The sequence below is a fragment of the Scyliorhinus torazame genome, chromosome 3, assembly GCF_047496885.1.
Source record: "Scyliorhinus torazame isolate Kashiwa2021f chromosome 3, sScyTor2.1, whole genome shotgun sequence".
Taxonomy (NCBI): Eukaryota; Metazoa; Chordata; class Chondrichthyes; order Carcharhiniformes; family Scyliorhinidae; genus Scyliorhinus; species Scyliorhinus torazame.
The window spans coordinates 145299712-145325220 of NC_092709.1; the positions used below are offsets into that span (position 1 = coordinate 145299712).

Here is a 25509-nt window from a genome sequence, read left to right on the forward strand (position 1 = left end):
CAAGTCCGCCACGACAGTACTCTCCAAGGCTTCAGTGTCTTTTAGTTCACCTCCAGTCTTTTTTCTTTGATAAAAGTCCATACATCATCCGGCGTTTCAAAGTAGAAGTCCTGTTCCTCATGTGTGACTCATAGACGGGCTGGGTACAACATCCCGAACTTAATCCCCTTCTTAAAGAGGGCCGTTTTTGCCCAATTAAACCCAGCTCGCCTCTTGGCCAAATCCACGCCCAAGTCCTGATACATATGCAGCTCACAATTCTCCCACTTGCTGCTCCGTTCTATCTTGACCCACCGCAGAACGTGTTCCTTGTCCAGGAATCCGTGTAAACGTACCACCATCGCCCTCGGCGGCTCGTTCGCTCGGGGCTTCTTCACGACGGCTCTGTGCGCTCTATCCACTTCCAGGGGCCGAGGGAAATCCTCAGCCCCCATCAATTTCTCCAGCATGTTCGTCACATAGGCCCTCGCATCCGATCCCTCACTGCCTTCAGGGAGGCCGACGATTCTCAGATTCTGCCTCTCTGGACCTGTTCTCCATGTCCTCCAGCTTCCCCTGCATTCTTTTCTGACGGTCATTCATCAACTCCACCTTGGTCTCCAGCACGGTTATGTATTCCTCGTGCTCCGACACCTTTTTCTCCACCTCCTGGATCGCCCGTCTGTGGGTCTCCTGATTCTGCACCACCTGATCATTCTAAGTCTCCCAGTGAGCCAGAGAAGACACAGCCAGAGTGAGACAGCAAAGAGTGAGTTTGGGAATTTGAATCTAGGTGGGAATTCGAAGCTGGGTGGGGAGGAAGTGCTTTTTATCCCTGGTAAATGACTGGTAAGTAGTTCTTCTGGGTTTTTTTTTCTTTTCATTGCTATATTTATTTATTTTTTTCTTCGTTTTTTTTGTGGAAATTGTAGTTGTTGAAGTTAACCGAAGGTTTAAGACATGGCAGGAGATCTCAGATGCGTGTCATGCTCCTCGTGTGCGATGTGGGAGCTCAGGGACACGTCCACTGTCCCTGGCTCCTTCACGTGCAAGAAGTGTGTCCAGTTGCAGCTCCTGTTAGACCGCTTGACGGCTCTGGAGCTGCGGATGGACTCACTTGGAGCGTCCGCGATGCTGAGGACGTCGTGGATAGCACGTTTAGCGAGTTGGTCACACCGCAGGTGAAAGGTACTGAGGGAGATAGAAAATGGGTGACCAAAAGACAGAGCAAGAGTAGGAAGGCAGTGCAGGTGTCCTCTGTGGTCATCTCCCTGCAAAACCGATATGCCGCTTTGGATACTGTTGAGGGAGATGGCTCACCAGGGGAAGGCAGCAGCAGCCAGGTTCATGGCACCGTGGCTGGCTCTGCTGCGCAGCTGGGCAGGAAGAAGAATGGCAGGGCTATAGTGATAGGGAACTCAATCGTAAGGGGAATAGACAGGCGGTTCTGCGGACGCAATCGAGACTCCAGGATGGTATGTTGCCTCCCTGGTGCAAGGGTTAAGGATGTCTCTGAGCGGCTGCAGGACATTCTGGGGGGAGGGTGAACAGCCAGCTGTCGTGATGCACATAGGCACCAACGATATAGGTAAAAGACAGGACGAGGTCCTACAAGCTGAATTCAGGGAGTTAGGAGTTAAACTAAAAAGTAGGACCTCAAAGGTAGTAATCTCAGGATTGCTACCAGTGCCACGAGCTAGTCAGAGTAGGAATGTCAGGATAGATAGGATGAATGCGTGGCTCGGGCATTGGAGCCAGTTTTGGGGGAGGTGGGACCAGTACAAACCGGAGCTGTTGGGGAGAGTTTAAACTAATGTGGCAGGGGGATGGGAGCCGATGCAGAAAGTTGGAAGGTAGTAAAACAAGGAGAGAAACAAAAGGCAGTAAGGGGGAAAGTGTAAGGCAGAAAAGCCATAGTCAAAAATCAAAAAGGGCGACAGTACAATGTACAGTGACTGAGGGGAGCTCAGTGAATAGGACCAGAAATACTAAAAGGAATAAAACGGGAAGTAAAAACATTAATGGTAAGCGACGCGGCAGGTTGTTACATGAAGATATGGGTTCAACAACAAGAAAATTTAGAGGAAATATAACTTAGGGGAGGTTACTGATCGAGGTGTTAAGATTCAGAACAGGGGTTAAAAAAAAAAACATGAGTGTACTTTACCTGAATGCTCGTAGTATTCTGAATAAGGTAAATGAGTTGATGGCGCAAATCATCGTGAATGACTATGATTTAGTGGCCATTACTGAAACATGGTTAAAGGAAGGTCACGACTGGGAGTTAAATATCCGAGGGTATCAAACTATTCGGAAGGACAGAGTGGATGGTAAGGGAGGTGGTGTAGCTCTGTTATTCAAGGATGACATCGGGGCAATCGTAAGGGATGACATCGGTGCTATGGAGGATAAGGTTCAATCCATTTGGGTGCAAATCAGGAATAGTAAGGCGAACAAGTCACCTGATAGGAGTAGTCTATAGGCCACCAAATAGTAACATTATGGTGGGGCAGGCAACAAACAAAGAAATAACTGATGCATGTAGAAATGGTACAGCAGTTATCATGGGGGTTTTTAATCTACATGTCGATTGGTTCAAGCAGGTCGGTCAAGGCATCCTTGAGGAGGAGTTTACAGAATGTATCCGCGATAGTTTCCCAGAACAGTATGTAATGGAACCTACGAGGGAACAAGCGGTTCTAGATCTGGTCCTGTGCAATGAGACAGGAATGATTCAGGATCTCTTAGTTAGGGATCCTCTCGGAAGGAGCGATCACAATATGGTGGAATTTAAAATGCAGATGGAGGGTGAGAAGGTAAAATCAAACACTAGTGTTTTGTGCTTAAACAAAGGAGATTACAATGGGATGAGAGAAGAACTAGCGAAGGTAGACTGGGAGCAAAGACTTTGTGGTGAAACAGTTGAGGAACAGTGGAGAACCTTCCAAGCGATTTGATTTTTCAGTGCTCAGCAAAGGTTTATACCAACAAAAAGGAAGGATGGTAGAAGGAGGGAAAATCGACCGTGGATATCTAAGGAAATAAGGGAGAGTATCAAATTGAAGGAAAAAGCATACAAAGTAGCAAAGATTTGTGGGAGACTAGCGGACTGAGAAATCTTTAGGGGGCAACAGAAAGCTACTAAAAAAGCTACAAAGAAGAGTAAGATAGATTATGAGAGTAAACTTGCTCAGAATATAAAAACAGATAGTAAAAGTTTCTACAAATATATAAAACAAAAAAGAGTGGCTAAGGTAAATATTGGTCCTTCAGAGGATGAGAAGGGAGATTTAATAATGGGAGATGAGGAAATGGCTGGGGAACTGAACAGGTTTTTTGGGTCGGTCTTCACAGTGGAAGACACAAATAACATGCCAGTGACTGATGGAAATGAGGCTATGACAGGTGAAGACCTTGAGAGGATTGTTATCACTAAGGAGGTAGTGATGGGCAAGCTAATGGGGCTAAAGGTAGACTAGTCTCCTGATGGAATGCATCCCAGAGTGCTAAAAGAGATGGCTAGGGAAATTGCAAATGCACTAGTGATAATTTACCAAAATTCACTAGACTTTGGGGTGGTCCCAGCGGATTGGAAATTAGCAAACGTGACACCACTGTTTAAAAAAGGAGGTAGGCAGAAAGCAGGTAATTATAGGCCAGTGAGCTTAACTTCGGTAGTAGGGAAGATGCTGGAATCTATCATCAAGGAAGAAATAGCGAGGCATCTGGATGGAAATTGTCCAATTGGGCAGACGCAGCATGGGTTCATAAAGGGCAGGTCGTGCCTAACTAATTTAGTGGAATTTTTTGAGGACATTACCAGTGCGGTAGCTAACGGGGAGCCAATGGGTGTGGTATATCTGGATTTCCAGAAAGGCTTTGACAAGGTGCCACACAAAAGGTTGCTGCATAAGATAAAGATGCATGGCATTAAGGGGAAAGTAGTAGCATGGATAGAGGATTGGTTAATTCATCGAAAGCAAAGAGTGGGGATTAATGGGTGTTTCTCTGGTTGGCAATCAGTAGCTAGTGGTGTCCCTCAGGGATCAGTGTTGGACCCACAATTGTTCACAATTTACATAGATGATTTGGAGTTGGGGACCAAGGACAATGTGTCCAAGTTTGCAGACGACACTAAGATGAGTGGTAAAGCAAAAGTGCAGAGGATACTGGAAGTCTGCAGAGGGATTTGGATAGGCTACGTGAATGGGCTAGGGTCTGGCAGATGGAATACAATGTTGACAAATGTGAGGTTATCCATTTTGGTGGGAATAACAGCAAAAGAGATTATTATTTAAATGATAAAATATTAAAACATGCTGCTGTGCAGAGAGACCTGGGTGTGCTAGTGCATGAGTCGCAAAACGTTGGTTTACAGGTGCAACAGGTGATTAAGAAGGCAAATGGAATTTTGTCCTTCATTGCTAGAGGGATGGAGTTTAAGACTAGGGAGGTTATGCTGCAATTGTATAAGGTGTTCGTGAAGCCACACCTGGAGTATTGTGTTCAGTTTTGGTCTCCTTACTTGAGAAAGGACGTACTGGCACTGGAGGATGTGCAGAGGAGATTCACTAGGTTAATCCCAGAGCTGAAGGGGTTGGATTACGAGGAGAGGTTAAGTCGACTGGGACTGTACTCGTTGGAATTTAGAAGGATGAGGGGGGATCTTATAGAAACATATAAAATTATGAAGGGGATATATGCGGGCAGGTTGTTTCCACTGGCGGGTGAAAGCAGAACTAGGGGGCGTAGCCTCAAAATAAGGGGAAGTAGATTTAGAACTGAGTTTAGGAGGAACTTCTTCACCCAAAGGGTTGTGAATCTCTGGAATTCCTTGACCAGTGAAGCAGTAGAGGCTCCTTCATTAAATGTTTTTAAGATAGAGATAGTTGTTTGAAGAATAAAGGGATTAGGGGTTATGGTGTTCGGGCCGGAAAGTGGAGCTGAGTCCACAAAAGATCAGCCATGATCTCATTGAATGGTGGAGCAGGCTCGAGGGGCCAGATGGCCTACTCCTTCTCCTAGTTCTTATGTTCTATGAAGCCTTGATCGGGTCCAACGTGTACTTCTTAAGCTTGGCGAAGCAATCTTCAAAAAACTTCACCAGCTGCGCCGTCGGCCACTGTGCCGTCTCCCCGCGGCCCTTACTCTCCGTGGCCCTTACTCTCCGCCATACTTTTCTGCGTTGCTAGCTCTACTCGCGTCTTCCTTGTAGGACTTTGTCTTCTCAAACGGCCACTTCTGGTCCAATTTTCCATACACTGGAGGAGAATATCTCTTCACTGTCTCAGTCTTCACCGATTTATCCCATAAAATCCAGAAAAAAACAGGGGGAAAAGGTCCTAAAGCTATCAAATGTGCTCCCACTACTCCTCCATGGCCGCCACCGGAGGTCTGTGATTTATTGCTTGAAGTACAGGTTGTGTCAAATAGTAATGAACTGAGCCATGACTCATTGTCCTGGACAGTGGCCACTTGAATGTTGGAGCCAACCACAGCAAGAACAGAATGAATAAGAGAAAACCGTGGGAAGAGTTGGAGGGTGGGCAGAAAACAATTACAAGAAAGGATAAGTGGGACAATTCTATAGGAACATGTACATGCATCATACTGCCTAAGAAACATATTTTAAATTTAAAGTACCCAATTTTTTTTTAAAGTTGAGGGGCAATTTAGCATGGCCAATCCACCTACCCGCACATCATTGGGTTGTGGGGGTGAGACCCCCGCAGATATGGGGAGAATGTGCAAACTCCGCACACACTGACCGGGAGCCGGGATCGAATCCGGATCCTTGGCACCGTGAGGCAGCAGAGCTAACCACTGTCTAAGAAACATTACATTTTAATTGTGCAATAAGAATTTTATGTAGGCTGCAGAAAAATATTCTGCTGGTAAATGTATTATATATTAAACAATATAGTAAATTAAAGCATTTCGGGCAAAATGAGATCATTGGTCCTCTAGCCTGGGATAGGAGGCAATATACTGGCATGGATTAAGGATTGACTAATGGACAGAAAAGAGAGGGTACGAATAAATGCATCATTCTTGTGTTGGCAGACTGGCCAGTGGGGTTCGCAAGGATTAGTACTTGGGTCAATTATCTGGATGTGGGGACCAAATGTAATATTTCCAGGTTTGCAGATGATAGAGGTAGGTTGGAATATGTGTTCTGAGGAAGATGTCAAGCAGCTACTGAAGGATTTGAACAAACTTAGTGAGTGGAAAAGAACATGGCAGATGGAATGTAATGTGGAAAAATTTGAGGTAATCCACTTTGGTAGAAGGAACAGATGTGCAAAATATTCCCTAAATGGTAAGAAATTAGAAAGTGTGGCAAACAAAGGGACGGGAGTGTCCTTGTCAATAAGTCACTGAAGGCTAACATGCAGGTGCACCAAGCTATTAGGAAGGTTAATGGATTGTAAGCGTTTATCGCAAGGGGGCTTGAGCACAGGAGTCGCAAAGTCTTGCTTCAATTGTATAGGAGCTTGGTTAGACCACATCTGGAATACTATACGAGGTTTTGGCCCCCTTACCTCAGAAAGGATATTAATGCCATATAGGAGTGCAACAAAGTTTCACCAGATTTGTCCTGGGGATGGTGCGACTGACTTAAGAGAGATTGGACAAACTGGGTCTGTATTCTCTAGAATTTTGTAGACTAAGAGATGATCTCATTGAAACCTACAAAATTCTTAAAGGAATAGACAGGATGGGTGCAGGTAAAACGTTTACCTTGGTTGGGGAATCTAGAACCAGAAGACACAATTTCAAAATAAGGGAGATGCCATTGAAGACCGAGATGAGGGGAAATTTCTTTAGAGGGGTGTGAATCTTTGGAATACTCTACCCCAGAGGGCTGCTGGCAATGTTTATTGTTGGTGATTTTAATCTTCACATCGATTGGGCAAATCAAATTAGCCACAATACCGTAGAGGAGGAATTCCTGGAGTGTATATGGGATGATTTTCTTGACTAATATGTGGAGGAACCAACTAGAGAGCAGGCATCTTAGACTGGGTACTGTGTAATGAGAAGAGAATCATTGCTAATCTGACTGTACAAGACTCTTTGGGGATGAGCGACCATAACATGACAGAATTTTTATCAAACTGGAGAGTGAAGTAGTTGATTCGGAGACTAGGGTGCTGAATCTTAATAAAGGGAGCTATGAGGATATGAGGCGTAAGTTGGCCTTGATAGATTGGGGAGAGTTACTTAAAGGGATGACAGTGGATAGACAATGGCACACATTCAAGGAACGCATGGGGAAACTACAGCAACTGTTCATTCCTGTCTGGCACAAAGCAAAGGGGGTAAGAGGGCCAATCCATGGCTTACAAAGGAAATTAGAAATAGTATCCGATACAAGGAAGAAGCATACAGATTGGCCAAGAAAAATAATAGGTCTGAGGATTGGGAGCAGTTTAGAATTCAGCAAAGAAGGCCGAAGGGATTGATTTAAGAAGGGGAAAGTACAGTACAAAAGGAAGCTTGCAGAGAACATAAAGACTAACACGAAGAGTTTCTATAGATATGTGAAGAGAAAGAGATTGGTGAAGAGAAATGTAGGCCCCGTACAAACAAAAACAGGGGATTGCATAATAAGGGACAAAGAAATGGCTGAGCAATTGAATACATACTTTGGTTCTGTCTTCACAAATGAGGACACAAATCAGATCTCAGAAATGTTGGAGAATGAAAGGTTTAGTGAGAAGGAAGAACTAAGAGAGATCAACATTAGTAGAGAAATGGTGCTGGGAAAATTGATGGGATTGAAGGCGGATAAATCCCCAGGACCTGAGAATCTACATCCCAGAGTGCTTAAGGAGATGGCTCTGGAAATAGTGGATGCATTGGTGGTCATCGTCCGGGATTCTATAGACTCTGGAACTGTCCCTGCAGATTGGAGGGTAGCTCACGTCACTCCGATATTCAAAAAGGGAGGTAAAGAGAAAGCAGGGAATTATAGACCAGTAAGTCTAACATCGGTAGTGGGGAAAATGCTTGAACCCATTATCAAGGACTTTATAGCAGAACATTTAGAAAGCAGTGGCAGGATCAGTCAGAGTCCGTATGGATTTATGAAGGGAAAATCATGCTTGACAAATCTGTTGGAATTCTTTGAAGTGGTAACCAGTACAGTTGACAAGGGGGAGCCAATCGATGTGGTATATTTGGACTAAAGTCCCGCATAAGAGATTATTGTGCAAAATTAAAGCGCATGGGATTGGGGGAAATGTATTGAGGTGGATAGGAAACTGCTTGGCAGAGAGGAAACAAAGAGTAGGGATTAATGGGTCCTTTTCAAATTGGCAGGCAGTAACTAGTGGGGTACCACAGGGATCGGTGCTGGGACCCTGGCTATTCACAATATATATTAATGATTTGGATAAGGGAACAAAATGTAACATCTCAATGTTTGCAGATGATACCAAATTAGGTGGGAGGGTGAATTGTGACGAGGATGCGGGGATCCTACTGCAAGATCTGGACAGGTTGGGTGAGTGGGCAAATCAATGGCAGATACAGTATAATTTGGATAAGTGTGAGGTTATTCACTTTGGAAACAAAAACAGGAAGGCAGAGTATAGAAGCAGGGATGTGTTGCTGCAGTTGTACGGGGCCTTGGTGAGGCCACACTTGGAGTATTGTGTGCAGTTTTGGTCTTCTCTGAGGAAGGATGTTCATGCTCTCAAGGGAGTGCAGCGAAGATTTACCAGACTGATTCCAGAGATGGCGGGACTGTCATTTGAGGAGAAATTGACTAGGTTGGGATTGTTCTCGCTGGAGTTCAGAAGAATCAGGGGGGATAGAGACTTATAAAATCCGAACAGGACTAGACATGGTAGATGCAGGGAAGATATTACCAATGATGGGTGTGTCCAGAACCAGGGGTCACAGTCTGAGGATTCGGGGTAAACCATTTCGGACAGAGCTAAGGAGACATTTCTTCAGCCAAAGAGTGGTGAGCCTGTGGAATTCATTACCATAGGACGCAGTTGATGCTAAAACTTGAATATATTCAAGAGACGGCTGGATGTAGCACTTGGGGAGAATGGGATCAAAGGCTATGGGGAGAAAGCAGGATTAGGCTATTGAGTTGGATGATCAGCCATGATCGTGATGAATGGCGGAGCAGGCTCAAAGGACCAAAAGGCCTCCTCCTGCTCCTATCTTCTATGTATCCATGTATCTATTAACAATAACTTAAGGGTTGTAGGGATAGTGTGTGTAAAAGGCATTAAAGTGTCCTATTAGCCATGATCATATTGAATGGTGGAGCTGGCTTGATGAGTTATAGAACATAGAACGATACAGCGCAGTACAGGCCCTTCGGCCCACGATGTTGCACCAAAACAAAAGCCATCTAACCTACACTATGCCATTATCATCCATATGTTTATCCAATAAACTTATAAATGCCCTCAATGTTGGCGAGTTCACTACTGTAGCAGGTAGGGCATTCCACGGCCTCACTACTCTTTGCGTAAAGAACCTACCTCTGACCTCTGTCCTATATCTATTACCCCTCAGTTTAAAGCTATGTCCCCTCGTGCCAGCCATTTCCATCTGCGGGAGAAGGTTCTCATTGTCCACCCTATCCAACCCCCTGATCATTTTGTATGCCTCTATTAAGTCTCCTCTTAACCTTCTTCTTTCCAACGAAAACAACCTCAAGTCCATCAGCCTTTCCTCATAAGATTTTCCCTCCATACCAGGCAACATCCTGGTAAATCTCCTCTGCACCCGCTCCAAAGCCTCCACGTCCTTCCTATAATGCGGTGACCAGAACTGTACGCAATACTCCAAATGCGGCCGTACCAGAGTTCTGTACAGCTGCAACATGACCTCCTGACTCCGGAACTCAATCCCTCTACCAATAAAGGCCAACACTCCATAGGCCTTCTTCACAACCCTATCAACCTGGGTGGCAACTTTCAGGGATCTATGTACATGGACACCTAGATCCCTCTGCTCATCCACACTTCCAAGAACTTTACCATTAGCCAAATATTCCGCATTCCTGTTATTCCTTCCAAAGTGAATCACCTCACACTTCTCTACATTAAACTCCATTTGCCACCTCTCAGCCCAGCTCTGCAGCTTATCTATATCCCTCTGTAACCTGCTACATCCTTCCACACTATCGACAACACCAGCGACTTTAGTATCGTCTGCAAATTTACTCACCCACCCTTCTGCGCCTTCCTCTAGGTCATTGATAAAAATGACAAACAGCAACGGCCCCAGAACAGATCCTTGTGGTACTCCACTTGTAACTGAACTCCATTCTGAACATTTCCCATCAACCACCACCCTCTGTCTTCTTTCAGCTAGCCAATTTCTGATCCACATCTCTAAATCACCCTCAATCCCCAGCCTCCGTATTTTCTGCAATAGCCTACCGTGAGGAACCTTATCAAACGCTTTGCTGAAATCCATATACACCACAGTTGAATGGCCCACTCCTGCACCTATGTTCTTATACCCTCTTTCTTTCCTGTGAGATTGCTCTGTATCATTTGTAAATGCTTACTAACCATGGATCTATTCAGAGATGAGGAATTTGATTTGTTCTTTATTGAACCCCTTAAAGTCTCCAATTTGATTGCTTCAATTGGCAGGTTTTTCCTAACATTGATCAGCTTTTTGCAAAAGAAATTCATCAGGAATTTCCAGAGTGGGTTCTCCTAATAGGCCACTAAACCTTTGGTGGAACATGAATGAAAATGTTGGGTGGAATTGACCCAAAATCTGGCAGTGTGTCCGGTTCAGGCTGAAAACTGGTGTGTATTTCTCCAAATGTACAGCCGAGTTTTCACTCTAGATTTTCTGGCACTCTGGCAGGGCTGGGCCAGATGCCGGCTCCACAGAGATTGGGCCATCTTTACAGGTCACCCTGATCTGTACTAAAAAATAACCACATAATTGGAGGAGGGGGTCGCGGAAGCTAGCAAACAGAGATCTCACTGGCACAAATCCTGTTTTGGTCCTCTTGTGAGATTTAGCAGCTGTTAAGGGATTTGCGCCCATGGCTAGCATGCCCATTATTTTGAGGCCCTTATTTTTGCATCTATATGGCATTTCTGGCAAAAGTTTGAGGACTAATTCGGAGAATCCCTTGAAGAAATTAAGGTGTTTGTTTGAATGGAATTCATCACTTTTGTTTGAATCTATGCTCAATGGTTCTGACTGGATCACTATATACACCACATAAACACAGTGCACCACTTCATAATCTTAAAATATCCGTCAGTGTGCCAAAATTGTCAGGGTACACCCTAGCAGTCCTTTGGTACAGAGAGAACAGGTATCAATGTTACAGCCTTTCACTGATTTTGCTCCAATTGCATAATATCCCTTTTGATGTAGGGTAACCAAAATTGACATGTATATTGCAGAAGATTCTCGTAGATTCCAGAAAACCCATTTGGATTTAGTTAAACCTAATCTATGGCAGTTCATGTTTTTTTTTTTTAAACTGTCACTGAAAGGTTTACTTGAGTGTTAGCAATTTTAACATTTTTTTACATATACTGCTGATCATGTTTTCAAGAGAAGTGTGCTGTTAATTTCTGTCTACATAAGATTTCCTCTCTTTCATAGGTACTACAAGACGTCTGTTTTAATAATGTGTTTCTTCATGCCAACTTTTATCCCCTGGTACTTCTGGGGGGAGACACTGTGGAATTCCTACTTCCTGGCTTCCATCCTTCGATACACAGTAGCCCTGAATGTCACGTGGTTGGTGAACAGTGCTGCCCACATGTATGGAAACCGACCTTATGACAAGAACATCAACCCTAGAGAAAATAGATTTGTTACCTTTGGAGCAATTGGTGAGTAGTTGGTTCAAGCTGTTAAATTATTCTGTGAGTTTGCATATTTTCTCAAACTTAAATTTGACAGGAGGAAGGAACTGACTGGAGCTCAGGGATGCAGCTAAATTTAGTTGACTCAAGTACTGGCATTCCTCGACTTTACGGCATTCGAATTACAACAAACGACACTTGCAAAGTTTATAAATTGACACCCTGTTTTGACTTTACAATGCCGGTTTCAACTTTATTGGTATCTTATGAACGTTTGGTCATTACCAATTGTTATGTTACTTTATGTTCCACCTTTCACAATCACAGGAAGGGTGGTTCTCAGATATAGTATAGAAGAATTTTCGAAGTGTCAGCACTATTATAAAATGGGATATACACTAACTGTAAGGAAATTATACTGAAGCAAGATCTCAAAGACTTTTCACTATTCAGCGAAAATAGGGTATTGCACCTTGGTTCAAGCCCAATGCCCCATTATAGCATTGTTCCAATGGGAAACTGGTTCTGATTTACGATTGTATCTTAAGTCTGAGCACTGCCTTTAATTGGGATTTTGGAGATCAAATTTAAAATCCTCTTTCCATCATGCCTTCTGAAGAGAACAGCTTATTTAGCCCCAGGAGTTCTTGTGTTTTTCTTAAATGGTCGTATCAACCCGAGTTGCTAACTTTAATGTTTTGTCACCCGCTTTCTCCATTCCTTCTGCTTGTCCTCTGCACTGAGCATACTTCCATTAATAATATTGAATTCACTGAGCATGCTTCCATTACTAATATTGAATTCTATCTGCCATATTTTATCTCATAATGTCATCTTTGTCCATATCCCATTGCAGCTTCCATCAATCTTTTAAAAAATGAATGATACCTCGCGTTTGGTGTAATTTATAAATTTCAACACACTTGTTCTGGTCTATACCCAAATCACCTGGTGGAACATAATGACTCCCTTCCAAACATGGAAAAACTGGCTTTAATGTTTAATCACATCACCATCCTCCTCCTAATGTCATATTCCTTAATCTTTTCTAATAATAATTAGGGGTAGATGAGGGCATAGTGGTAACTTCATTGCAGTGTTAATGCAAGCCTACTTGTGACAATAATAAAGATTTATTATTATTATATCACTGGTCTTGTAATGCAGAGGCCAGGCTAATGTTCTGGAGACAAGTGTTCAAATACTACCATGGCAGCTGGTGAAACTTAAATTATTAATAATCTGGAATTGAAAAGGTAATCTCAGTAATGGTGACCACAAAACCATTGTCAATTATCGTAAAAATCCATTTGGTTCCTTCTGGGAAGGAAATCTGCTGTTCCTACCTGATCAGGTCTGTAGGAGCGTTTTCAAAGGCCTGAGTATTGAGCCAGCCTTAATGTGGGGTTTGTCCCTCATTGTTCGGCCTTGGCTTAATAAACAGAGTGGACACACAACAATCTTGGATAAGATGGCTATTTATTATCCCAAGCTTGGTTTCGTGGACACGAGAGATGGACCTGGATAACACCAAGATCGATCTGCTGAACACTGATAAAAACACATCAATTATACAATTTCCAAAAATCAATAGCCCACCCCAGTTGGACTCGATTCAATCCCTGAAGCTGTCATGTTCAAACCTATCCAATAAAATTACGATCAACCCATGATTGAACGCTAATCTCAATCCTTAATAAACTAACTTATATAAAACTACTCTAGAGGCATCCTAGCTATTCCGTTTTAAGAGGTCTCATCGCTGGACAGTCCCTTCAAGGTCTATGTGTGCCTCAAGACCCACAGTAGTGTGGTTGACTCTCCACTGCCTTCTGAAATGGTATGGCAAGCCACTCCGTTCAAGTGAAATTGGGGATGGACAACAAATGCTGGCCGTGCCAGCGATGTGCGCATCCCATGAAAGAATAAATAAAGAAAAAATCTCACAATGGGAGACTTTTAGAGGTGATTAAGGAATAATGAAATCACCAATCTTGTTGAAGGTGTTCCTACAATCCACACACATTATGTCCACTCTGTTTCCTCGAACCATCTGTTGCTTCTGCAAAGTGCTTGTGCTTTATCAAGTACAACGGTTCCTAGATGCGTGGTAATTTCATCCTTATGCTCCCTTCCACAATTGTTAAGTTAACTGATCCACCATTACTTGGATTAGCTCTGTTTCCTTTTTAGAAACACATTGGCCTCCAGTACTCGAGTATACATTCACGCTCTTACTCAAAGACCCCTCCCACCCGGCTTACTCGCTCTTCCAACTTCTTCCATCGGGCAGGAGGTACAAAAGTCTGAGGACACGCACAAACCGATTCAAAAACAGCTTCTTCCCCGCTGTTACCAGACTCGTAAATGACCCTCTTATGGACTGATGGATTTATGGACTGATCTGATCTCTTCACACACCTTCACCCGATGCCTGTGTCTATGTATTTACATTGTGTATTTTATGTTTGCCCTATTTATTTTCTTTTCATGTATGGAATGATCTGTTTGAGTTGCACACAGAACAATACTTTTCACTGTACCTCAGTACACTTGACAATAAACAAATCCAATCCAATCAATAGAGCCCTAAAATATGTGTTGGATTTTCCTTGGGGGTTTACCCAATCACCTGCCATAACATTCAGTGGAAGAACTAAAATAACGTGAGTTTGCATAAAAGTTGCAGCAGTCAATGGGGAAAGATCCAGAGAATTAACCCAGCAATAATTTTGACAATCTCAGTTTCAATTTCAACTGTTTGTTGATACCTTTCTCTTTAGTGAAGACAAATGCTAAGCACTTATTAAATATCTCTACTATTTTTCGATCATCTACAATTTAGAATTCTCCCCTTCTCTGCATTCCATCTGATTTTAATCAGTTCCATTTCTCTGATATCCTTTTTAAATATGTTACTGTTCTTGTTGACTTATTTTTGTTCAAAATTTCCTAACTGCTCAGCTTTTCTTCTCCAACTTTCATTTTCTCAATTTCTCCAAAACATCTCTACTTTTTTCATTATTATGATCCTTGTCTTCCCTCATCTCAATTTGCATTGATATCTCACTTCTACTTAGCCTTGGCAGCCTGAAACTGTGAGGCGTATACATTTAAAATAAAACATACTTACTGTATTCTGTTTGCAATCCTTCTTTTAGAAACAACCCCCCGGCTGTTACATTGCTGTATTCCTACTTCTCTTTCAACTCCGTCTCAGCTATATTGTTCCTCTCCTTTCTTTTTAAAAAAAATGTTTTTATTGGGTTTTGTCCATGGTATAGTTACAGATATACACACACAAAAACAAAGGAAGTAAAGATACTGAGGGGAAAGTTTTTTTTTTTTTTTTTTTTTTTTTTTTTTTTTTTTTTTTTCCTTTTTTGTTCCTCACTTTTCTAAAGTCTACCTCAATAGAAGTATATGTCAATAATAGTTACCCAAAAAGTAGACATAATGCTGTTGGGTGAAAATATTCACAAGTAGACCTTAACGTGAGCAAAGAAGCAATTTATTGTTGCAGAGAAAGTTCCTAGACGACTCGGTCTTGATGGCACACTTTCTCTCTGAGCTGTGGCTTAAACTGGGGTAGTGTACACTTTCAAAGGCAGAATTAGTTTGTATTCTCATTTACATACAGTCAATCAATTCTCTTAGTATTGCAGTTCATTCCATATATAATTATCAATTCTTTACACAGTTTACATTCGTCCAATCAATATGTTGCACGCGTGATTACATAAGGTCATGAATTGCCAGTCCTGGATGCTGGAACTAGAGGCTCCCCTTCCTCTCACAGCTGTTTTGACAACTTAGAGTAACAGCTCTTGCAGTCCGTGGAGCACTGGTCATCACTGACCCATTGTCTTTGAGGATACATCTGTTAGATTCACTCTTAGTCCAAAGTTCACTGTCTCAGCAGAAATCACCATTCGTGGCAACTTAAAAGCAAGCATTAATTCATATAGCCAAGTATCCCATCATACACTGCCAAAGCAGAAAGCAGGCATTAGTTCATATCCCAGCATGTTACCAAAGCAGAAAGTTTACACCAACAATGCCCTCCTTGTATGGCACGCAAATAATCAGAAAAAGTAGCAACACTGGTTCAATAGCCATTTATTATGACCCCATTGGAAAAATCCCAGCAACAAAACCTTTTTGGCATGGATCTCTTCGTATCTGTTTACTGTTCTTCAGCTGCCACCTTCAGTTCAATTTAGGCACAATGAAAGACCGAAAGGACGTTGGCTGTATACCGTGATTATATTAGTAACACCCAAAGGCCGAAGTTCTTTGCAACTTAACTTTGTGTCATGATTGATGTGTCTCACAGATAAATAGAGGAGCACATTTATCTTTGTTTTCTAAGGTTTTGCCATAATCCTTTTGCTTTTGTACTCTAAACCTTCATTTATAAAGCTAATTATCTCTCAAAAAAGGGTGTTGTCGTCAGGGTAGGGTGAAGGCAGGCGGAGGAAGGCATCGTGCAGGGCCAGGGAGAGAAATCTTGTGCCTCGGTGCTTCTCCTGTTTCCAGATCCCTTATTCCTTCCCAACCCCACCCCACTTCAACCCTGCCCTCAATCATTTTTTTTTTAAGGGAAATGTTTTTATTGTAATTTTTTTATTTAAAAAAAATAATAATTTTAGAGTGCCCAATTATTTTTTTCCAATTATGGGGCAATTTAGAATGGCCAATCCACCTCCCCTGCACATCTTTGGGTTGTGGGCCTGAGGCCCACGCAGACATGAGGAGAATGTGCAAACTCCACATGGACAGTGACCCAGGGTCGAGAATCGAACCCGGGTCCTCGGCGCTGTGAGGCAGCAGTGCTAGCCACTGTGCTGCCCCTTTTATTGTAATTTTTAACCATTTTTATACAAATCATACAATAACCAATAATAACAACCAAACGGTAACAACTTGCAACACTATAACCTCACCACTAAATCGCACCCCCCCCCCACCACCCTATCCTCCCCTCCGCCTAACAGTTAACATAGCCAACTCATTCAAATACATTATAAACGGCCGCCATCTATGGTAAAACCCTTCCACTGACCCTCTCACGGTAAACTTGATCTTCTTGAGGTGCAAAAACTTCCATCAAGTCACTCAGCCATGTCGAGACACTTGGCGGTGTAGTTGACCTCCAGCTCAAGATGATCCGTCTTCTTGCCACAAGCCAGGCAAAGCCAAGACATCTGCCTCTGCCCTGAGCTCTGGCACATCGGAAACCCTAGGAATCGGCACCAGTGGGCAAGGCCCCAACCTAATGCCTGGATTGAAGACATAATATCAAAAACGGACCTCCAGAAGCCCACCAGCTTTGAGCACGACCAGAACATGTGCGCATGGTGAACCAGCCCCCTCGAACACCAATCGCATCTATCACCCCATCGGAAAAAACGACTCATTCTAGTGTTTGTGAGGTGTGCTCGAAACACTACCTTTAGCTGGATGAGACACAGCCTCACACAAGACAAGGTTGCATTCACCCTCCTCAGTGCCTCACAAAAACCTCCTATTCCAAGACCGGCCCCACCTCCTCCACCCACTTTACCTTCACACTCTCAACTGAGAACATCTCCTTCCCCACTGTCTGCTAGTACATGCACGATGTATTGGCCACCTCCGAACCTGAGCAGGATAAAATCCGCTCGAGCAAGATGAAAGGCTGGAAAATGCTTTCTGACCAGCTACGCGACTGGAGATAAATGAATCCATCCGCATCTGCACGCCCATGGGCGTGATTCTCCAAAATGGAGACTTAAGTGTTCACGACGGCGCAAAACGGGCGCGGGGACGATGGATTCTGGCCCCCACGGCGCTGGAGCGGTTCACGCTGCTCCTGCCTCCCTTCCCGGCACTAAATGGGCACCGCGCCAACCCACATATGCGTAGTTGGGCCGCGCCTACCAGCGCATGTGCGGGGGACTTCCTCAACGACCCGGCCCCTACGCAACATGGCACAGGGGTTCAGGGGCCGACCGCGCAAAAATGTAGGCCTGGGTGGGGAGAGGCTGGCCCGCCGATCGGTGGGCCCTGATCGCGGGCCAGACCCCATCGGAGCCCCCCCCCCCCCCCAAACAGGCCGCCTCCGACCCTTCGTGCAGAGTTCCTGCCCATCAGAGGCCCCCCCTTGGGACGGAGCCCCCCCCAAACTGGCCGCCCCCGACCCTTCGCGCAGAGTTCCCGCCGGCAGCGACCAGGTGGATGGCGCCGGCGGTACTCTGCCGTTTCCACGTGGCCGCTCAGCGACCCGGCGCGGGGCTCGGAGAATTGCGCCACATATTTCTCCTTCAGTTCCCTCAGGCTAGTGAATCAACCCTTTTAAAAACAAATCTCCCACACTCTCTCCCCCCCCCCCCCCTTTTTCCTTCCACTCCCTAAACTTTGCATCCGACCTGGCAGGCTCGAATGACCGATTTGCACAGATAGGAACTAGCCTCGAGGCAGCCTTCAAATTGAAATGTTGATGCAATTTCCTCAATTTGGCGCTCCCGATCATGGGAGAAGCGCCCAAGAACCACGACCAGCTTTTAGGTTGAAAGCTGTCCACGTCTGCCAGCAACCACAGCATTTTCTCTTGCTCCATCTGATTGGCAGCCAGATTATCCAATGGGTGATTAGCTTTCCTAATGACGTCTAATTGTTCTGATGACCAACAGGAAGAGGTGGGGGCGGTACTTTCGGCAGCGGACTGATGGAGCTCGGGGCCTGTGAAGAACACAGAACGGCTGAGTGAAGTGTGTGTGAGGGGTGAGAATGGCAAGTCACGATGCTGGCAGTCAGCACCAGTTCACTGGCTTCCACAAGTACTTCAATGCCTACACCATCACAAGAAGGAGGAAGTTTGCAATAGCTACACAAACAGGGATTGAAGAAATTTGTTCTTCAAACTGAGATCAAAGAAGAAGGCACCAGCAGCAATTGCAGAAAATAAATTGTGTGTGGTTCTCCTCTGGGGCAGGGCACGTGGAATTTAAGCATTAACACGTGAAATCTGTTGAATGTTTGAAACCTCTACAATCATGTCACTAAAATAGTGTAATATAAGTTATCAGTCGTCACAAATAAAATTCATGGGATGCCATGTGCTGTTTTCAAAAAACGAGAATGCCATCTGCATGCATGCTCCCTCAGGTAGTTCAGGCAGCGCACAGGCCTGGTTCCCAGCATAGCAGATGCCATCTCCTGACATCAGCGCACTGTCCCAGTCCTGTCTCATCCTGGCGTCAGTACGCTGTCCCAGTACCGTCTCGTCCTGACGTCAGCATGCAGTCCCAGTACTGTCTCGTCCTGACGTTGGCACACTGTCCTGGTACTGTCTCGTCCTGACGTTGGCACACTGTCCTGGTACTGTCTCGTCCTGACGTTGGCACACTGTCCTGGTACTGTCTCGTCCTGACGTTGGCACACTGTCCTGGTACTGTCTCGTCCTGACGTTGGCACACTGTCCTGCTACTGTCTCGTCCTGACGTCGGCACACTGTCCTGGTATGGCTCGTCCTGACATCAGCACGCTGTCCCAGTACCACCTCGTCCTGACGCAACACGCTGTCCCGGTGCCGTCTTGTCCTGACGTCAGCACACTGGCCCAGTACCGTCTCGGCCTGACTGCAGCCGCAGTCCCAGTACCGTCTCGTCCTGACGTCAGCACGCTGTCCCAGTACTGACTCACCCTGAAGTCAGCGCGCTGTCCCAGTACCGTCTCGTCCTGACGTCAGAATGTTGTCCCAGGACCAAATCTCTTATTAAAAATGGCAGAGTCTTCTCGCCAGAAGTGGGGAGTGTGAGCATGTCACGTGCCCGGCACGTACACTGGCATCATGCGATCCGTGTTTTGGCCACAAAATCATGGGAGAGATTCCTTCATTTTGCATTTGCAAGCAAGCACCAGGAATGTGTGAAGAACTGAAGATGGATCAGTTTGTAATAAGGAAGAGTGGGCCAGAGACACAGACAGGCCAGGATCGCACAACTGAATCTGCTGGAGAGAGCTTCTCAGAAGACTCCATGGCAGGACAAAGCAGTGCTGGTGTGAGTTCCAGTGCCTCCGATGAGCAATACATTAAGAAGAAGCTGAAATCGGAAACCGAGCAACATGAAGATGAGTTTGTGAGGTATGGCTTTATTAATTGTGCCAAATGCAAATCAGGAGGCAAAGCCTATGTGCGTTATGTGCACGGAAGTACTGGCAAATGGAAGATTAGGTTTCAGCGAGAACTTAAATTATCAGCTGAACCCCTTAGCAGAAATATGACATTGAATGATAAAGTAAGTGAGATTGTGAGGAGCAAACCAGCTTACCTGTCACATTAAAGGTACACAAAAAAGCCAGTTGAGTAGTTCGAGCAGCGTGGGTCACTAAGGTTGGCTGGCCGGTTGGTCAAAGTGGGTCCCAGGCAAAAAAAGTTTGAAAAACTCTGATATAATGTAGTATTTGTTTGAATACACCCTATATGTGCTCTGCCATGAATATTAAACAAATCAAAGTACAAATTTTACTTCAGTGTCATCATACAATGTTCTTAATTTCACAGGAAAATACCCTATAAGTTATTTATAACATTGGACTACTTTTGTTGACTGCCTCAGCCCTTGTTAATATGTTCTGCACATTGCACCGTATGGACACAGTGACAGCAAATTCACATTTGGGGTAAAGATTCAATACTTGCAACCCAGATAAACTGCCCAAGATCTTTTCCATTCTTGCTTGTATGAGAAATGAGCCCCAGAGTTGCAAACGGAATTGCAGCCATCATTGGATCATCAGAAGCTTCCTCATCCCGATTCCCGGAAAGTGGGGGATGGCACCCTGCTGCGGGGCTCAGAAACTAAAGGGCAGCTTCCAACTGGCACTGTGTCTCCTGCAAATGATAACATAGGAATCCTATCAGCAACCATGTTGCACGGTCACATTAAGTATAAGATTTTAGGGCAGCACGGTGGTGCAGTGGTTAGCATTGCTGCCTCACGGCACCCAGGTCCCAGGTTCGATCCCGGCTCTGGGTCACTGTCTGTGTGGAGTTTGCACATTCTCCGTGTTTGTGTGGGTTTCGCCCCCACAACCCAAAAGATGTGCAGGTTAGGTGGATTGGCCTCGCTAAATTGCCCCTTAATTGGAAAAAATGAATTGGGTACTCTAAAATTAAAAATATAAATATAAGATTTTAAAATGTCCTTGTGTAATTGACAATATTATCAGAATTAACTGATTGATACATGATCATGAATTGGGCACACCTAATAGCTTGCCAATTGCACATTTTGAGAACAGAAGAAAAAAGGAGCCAGTGTAGGCCATTTGGCCATTCAAGCCTAGTCTGCCATTCAATAGGATCATGGCTGAACTGCCTTAACCTGCTGCACTATCCCTTATTCCTCAATTTTCTTTGCACCCAAAATCGTTTTGTCTTAAATATACTCTATGAATGACCATCCAAAACTTTCGGGAACAGAGGACTTCAATGATTAACCATGCTTTGAGTGAACAAATTTCTTATCATTTCAGTCCAAATGACTGACACCTTATTCTGTGACTCCCCCCGTTCCTGACTCTCCAGCCAGTGAAATAGTTATCCTGCATCTACCCTGTCAAACCATTTAAGAATTTTATATTTCAAAATCAGCCATCTCATTCTTCTAAGTTTTAGGGGATAACAGACTAGCTTATTCAATTCTTCCTGTAGGGTCATTCTCTCAGACCAGGAATCAATCTAGTGAACCTTTGTTGTGTATTCTCTCTAAAGTAAATGTATCCTTCCAAAACTCTATACAGTACCGCAGGGGTGGCCTCACCTTATATAATAATAGTAAGGCGTCTTTACTCATGCTCCATTTCCCTTTGCAACAAAAGCCAAAGGAACACTTGTCTTCCTAATTACTTGCTGAACTGGCATGTTAACTTTCAGTTGTTTGTTTGACAAGGAAGGAAGATATTTTAAAGACGTTTAGCAAAAAAACTTGAGGATTAGTAATTACAGAAACTGAACTCTGTTCAACTTTAATCGATAAAATACCTAAGAAAAAAAAAAAGCTGCTGAAGAAGGTTGAGGGAATAATATAGTCTGATAGATGGTGGGATCCAAGTCTAACATCATGCTGGTCCTTGAGAGTCTCAAATACAGTTGCAGGAATATTATTGGCTGAATATTATATTGTTGCATTTCTTACAGGGGAAGGATTCCACAACTATCATCACTCATTTCCATTCGACTACTCGACAAGCGAGTTTGGCCTCCAGCTGAACCCAACAACATGCTTTATCGATTTCATGTGTTGGCTTGGCCTGGCAAGTGACCGAAAGCGAGCCTCTAAACAGATGATTGAAGCACGCAAATTGAGGACTGGGGACGGGAGCACTTAAAAGAAACACGAGGAAAATCTCAAGTCCATATGAAGATTTCACTCATTTAGATTTGCTGTTATTTCAAGCTTGTGACAATGACAATACATCTAGCTTTATTGCGGTTTAAATTTTTCCCCACTTAACACTTTCCAGTCCATGCAAGCCAAAGACATCCTTGAGTGTGTTCAGTATATTTTACAGACTGCAGAAAGGTGTACTTAGTCTGCCTGCCATGGTCTGATGTAATAAGTGGCAGCAGGTGTACCACACTCTCCTACTGTATTGGTAAAATGGTACATCAATCAAGTTTAATTTGCCTTCAGGAGTCTTCAGATTCAGATAAGACATTAATATAATGGATTAATGAATTAGGTTTGTGAAATGATCCCCACTCTAGAAAGCTGAAGCAGTCTTGCAACATAATAAATTCAGAGTCATGGGCTTGAAAGGGTTAAACTACATGAATTTATTTTAAAGTTAATGCCAGTGATGTTAATAATTCCCTACATTTTCAGTTTATTTGAACCCATGTCAACTTTGTACTAGAAAGTAGTGTTACTGAGGGATAAGTGAAGAGTCTTGAAACTTTGATGTCTAGATGTATAAATGGTTATTAAGAATATTTGTATTATTTAAAACAAAACCGTTTTATTTAACTCTGGTATGGTGATGGAATGGAAGATTGCTCTGCTTCTTAAGATTCCTCTGTTGTGACAAAGAAGAATTGTTGGAGAGGAAAAGGAATTTTTTAATAAGGTTTATCAGATGTGGCACATATTGTGTTTGGGGAAGATACTGATAGTTATTTACTTTTCTTTTTGAGACCAAATCATGTAATATAAATCTGATTTACAGAAGTGGGCCTCGTGTATGTGTGAACATATGAATCAAGTTCAGCAGAAAACTACTTTTCACACTGGTAAGGAGTAAACACAGGATACAAACCAATTTGGGAAACGTTCAGAAAAACTTATAATATTCAGTACTTAGAATGTTTCCTAATTCAGTTAAAGTGTTCTAACATTTTGGCTGCTCTATTCCTTGCTGCTTATTAAAATGATTTTTATTTATTTGGTTATGGTCAGGAGCAATTTATGTATTAGACATATCAAAATTTAAAACCAAAATTGTTAAATAACTTGAGGGGCAAGAGCAGTCTAGATGTGCTGGATATTAATTTCAGAAACACATTGAAAATAATTTTGGCCGGTGATATTGCCCCACAGTACATTAATGTCATGGTTGACCGTGAGCTCCAGGCAGTGTTTCATTGGTGCAAATGACTATCCTAATTCAACGTGCCTCTATTGTTAGAACTCTTTAAAGGAAGTTGCTGCTGATTTGTTACCAATGAGATGGCTGCTATTCATTCAGTGTGTGCGCGCGCGTGTGTTTGTGAGAAAGAGGGGGAGGAGGGGAAATGCAAAGGGTACAAGCATGTGATTATGTGCAATAAATAAGTCATGCAACAACACTTTACAATATCACAGCAACACTTTATGATATCACAGCAACCCAATGTCTGTCCCCATCTTTCTGGTGATTTCACAAGAGCATTGAACTATTTAATTGAGTGTATAATAAGTGTAAGATGAGTCTATGTCCTTTCCCTGTGATAGAATCAATGTGCCATTTCAAAATACCAAGACTGTGTGTCAATTCTGTTAGACCTTGTATAATCCATTTGTCCTATATTTTGTGACAGTATTTTATCAGTAATCAGTTAAATGCCTAATTTGTGGGGTAGATGGTGTATCTATTGTTTTCTGTTGTATTCTTTATTAATGATAAAACAGGATATTACCTGAAATATTTCCTGTTCATATATGAATAAACCAAAGTCTGACCTTGCAATTACTTATGATTTGACCGCAGTTCAATAAATTAAAAATAAAATTACAATACTGACGAGCAGAAAGAAAGATCATCAACTCAGATATAAAAAAACAAGTACTTACACAATTAATCAAATGATTTGTGTGGGTCTGTACCTGTAACCATCACATGACTAAATTGTCTGACTACCAAGAGGAGACCAAATGTCTTTCCCAGAAGAATACTGGGAGAGTGTTTACTGGACCATTCTTGTGCATCACCTATTGCCTACAAAAGAACAGTACATAGAGTGAGGTATCAACCTCCTGCTTTCCCTTTCATCTACAATTGGTGCCTGATCTGGGAACCTTGTAAAGAGGAAATGGTGTAGAAACTAATTTGAATGAATAGTGAGTTTATTTAGTGAATAGGTGAACCATTCAGAGCAGGTAGGTCCTGCTACTAAATTTTGGTCTGTACTAAATTAGCCGTTCTCGACCAAAGGTGAGTGTAGTGAGAGGGTTCCAACTATTTTATGTGGAAACAAAAAACCTAAATTAAAAGAACTGAGGACGAAGTAAAAGGGGAAACCCCTAAATGGACACTGCCTTACACGAAAACAAATTCCAACTGAAACACCAAACTAAAATGTGATTAAAAGGGTCAATAAGGCCCTGTGGCACCCAGTTGACATGGAAGACCCCGATGACATCGTGAACACCGCATGCTCCCTCTCCAAGGACTCCCAGCATGAATGCAGACAGTCGAGTTCAATGACCCTCGATCGCCCACTGCATTGACCTGTAGATAGCACGTTTGGTCAGCCCCAGGAGCAGGTTCACTAGGAGGTCCTACTACATACCCGCCCCTCTCCACACCGGTTGGAGCAATGAATCGTCATTCCCCACTGGGAATTGAACCCGCACTGCGGTGGTGAGTGCGCCAAATCCTAACCACTAGACTACCAGGGAAGCTTTTTTCTTTTTTTTTATTAAGAAAATTGGCCCTTATTTCTGCTCCAATTGCTCTCCTGTGATCCCCTATTGAAACTGCAATGAGTGAAAATCAGGTGTTGGCTCCACTGTGATGTTTCCCCAGCCAAATAACCCACAATATGCACTAACGATGCTATCATGTGAATATATATTTTCTTTTTTTAAAAAATATATTTATTAAAGTTTTTAACACAATTTTTCTCCCTTACAAACAATAACCCCCCCCCCCCCCCCCCCCCGTAACAAAAAAAAAAGAAACGAGAAATCGCGTGGAGCAAGATATATACATGGCAAAATAGTATATTTACAGAGCCTTGTACACTGGCTCTCTCCCATGCGTGCCAGTTTCCCCGACTCTTCACGCTGGGGGGCTTCGCCTCCTTCCACATTAGCAAGATCCTTCGCCGGGCTACTAGGGATGCAAAGGCCAGAATACCGGCCTCTTTCGTCTCCTGCACTCCCGGTTCATCCACTACTCCGAATATTGCTAGCCCCCAGCTTGGCTTGACCCGGACTTTCACCACCTGAGATATTGCTCC

General features: G+C 43.5%; 1 protein-coding gene across 1 annotated transcript in view; it reads left to right on the forward strand.

Moving 5' to 3' along the window:
- LOC140408736 (stearoyl-CoA desaturase 5-like) overlaps positions 1-25193 on the forward strand; it is a 92663-nt gene extending 67470 nt beyond the window's left edge. The window contains exons 4-5 of the mRNA XM_072496361.1: positions 11596-11828; positions 21988-25193. Of these exons, the coding sequence (XP_072352462.1) occupies positions 11596-11828; positions 21988-22178 (424 nt within the window). The 3' untranslated portion in view covers positions 22179-25193. The remainder of the gene's footprint in view (positions 1-11595; positions 11829-21987) is intronic.
- Positions 25194-25509: the final 316 nt, after the last annotated feature.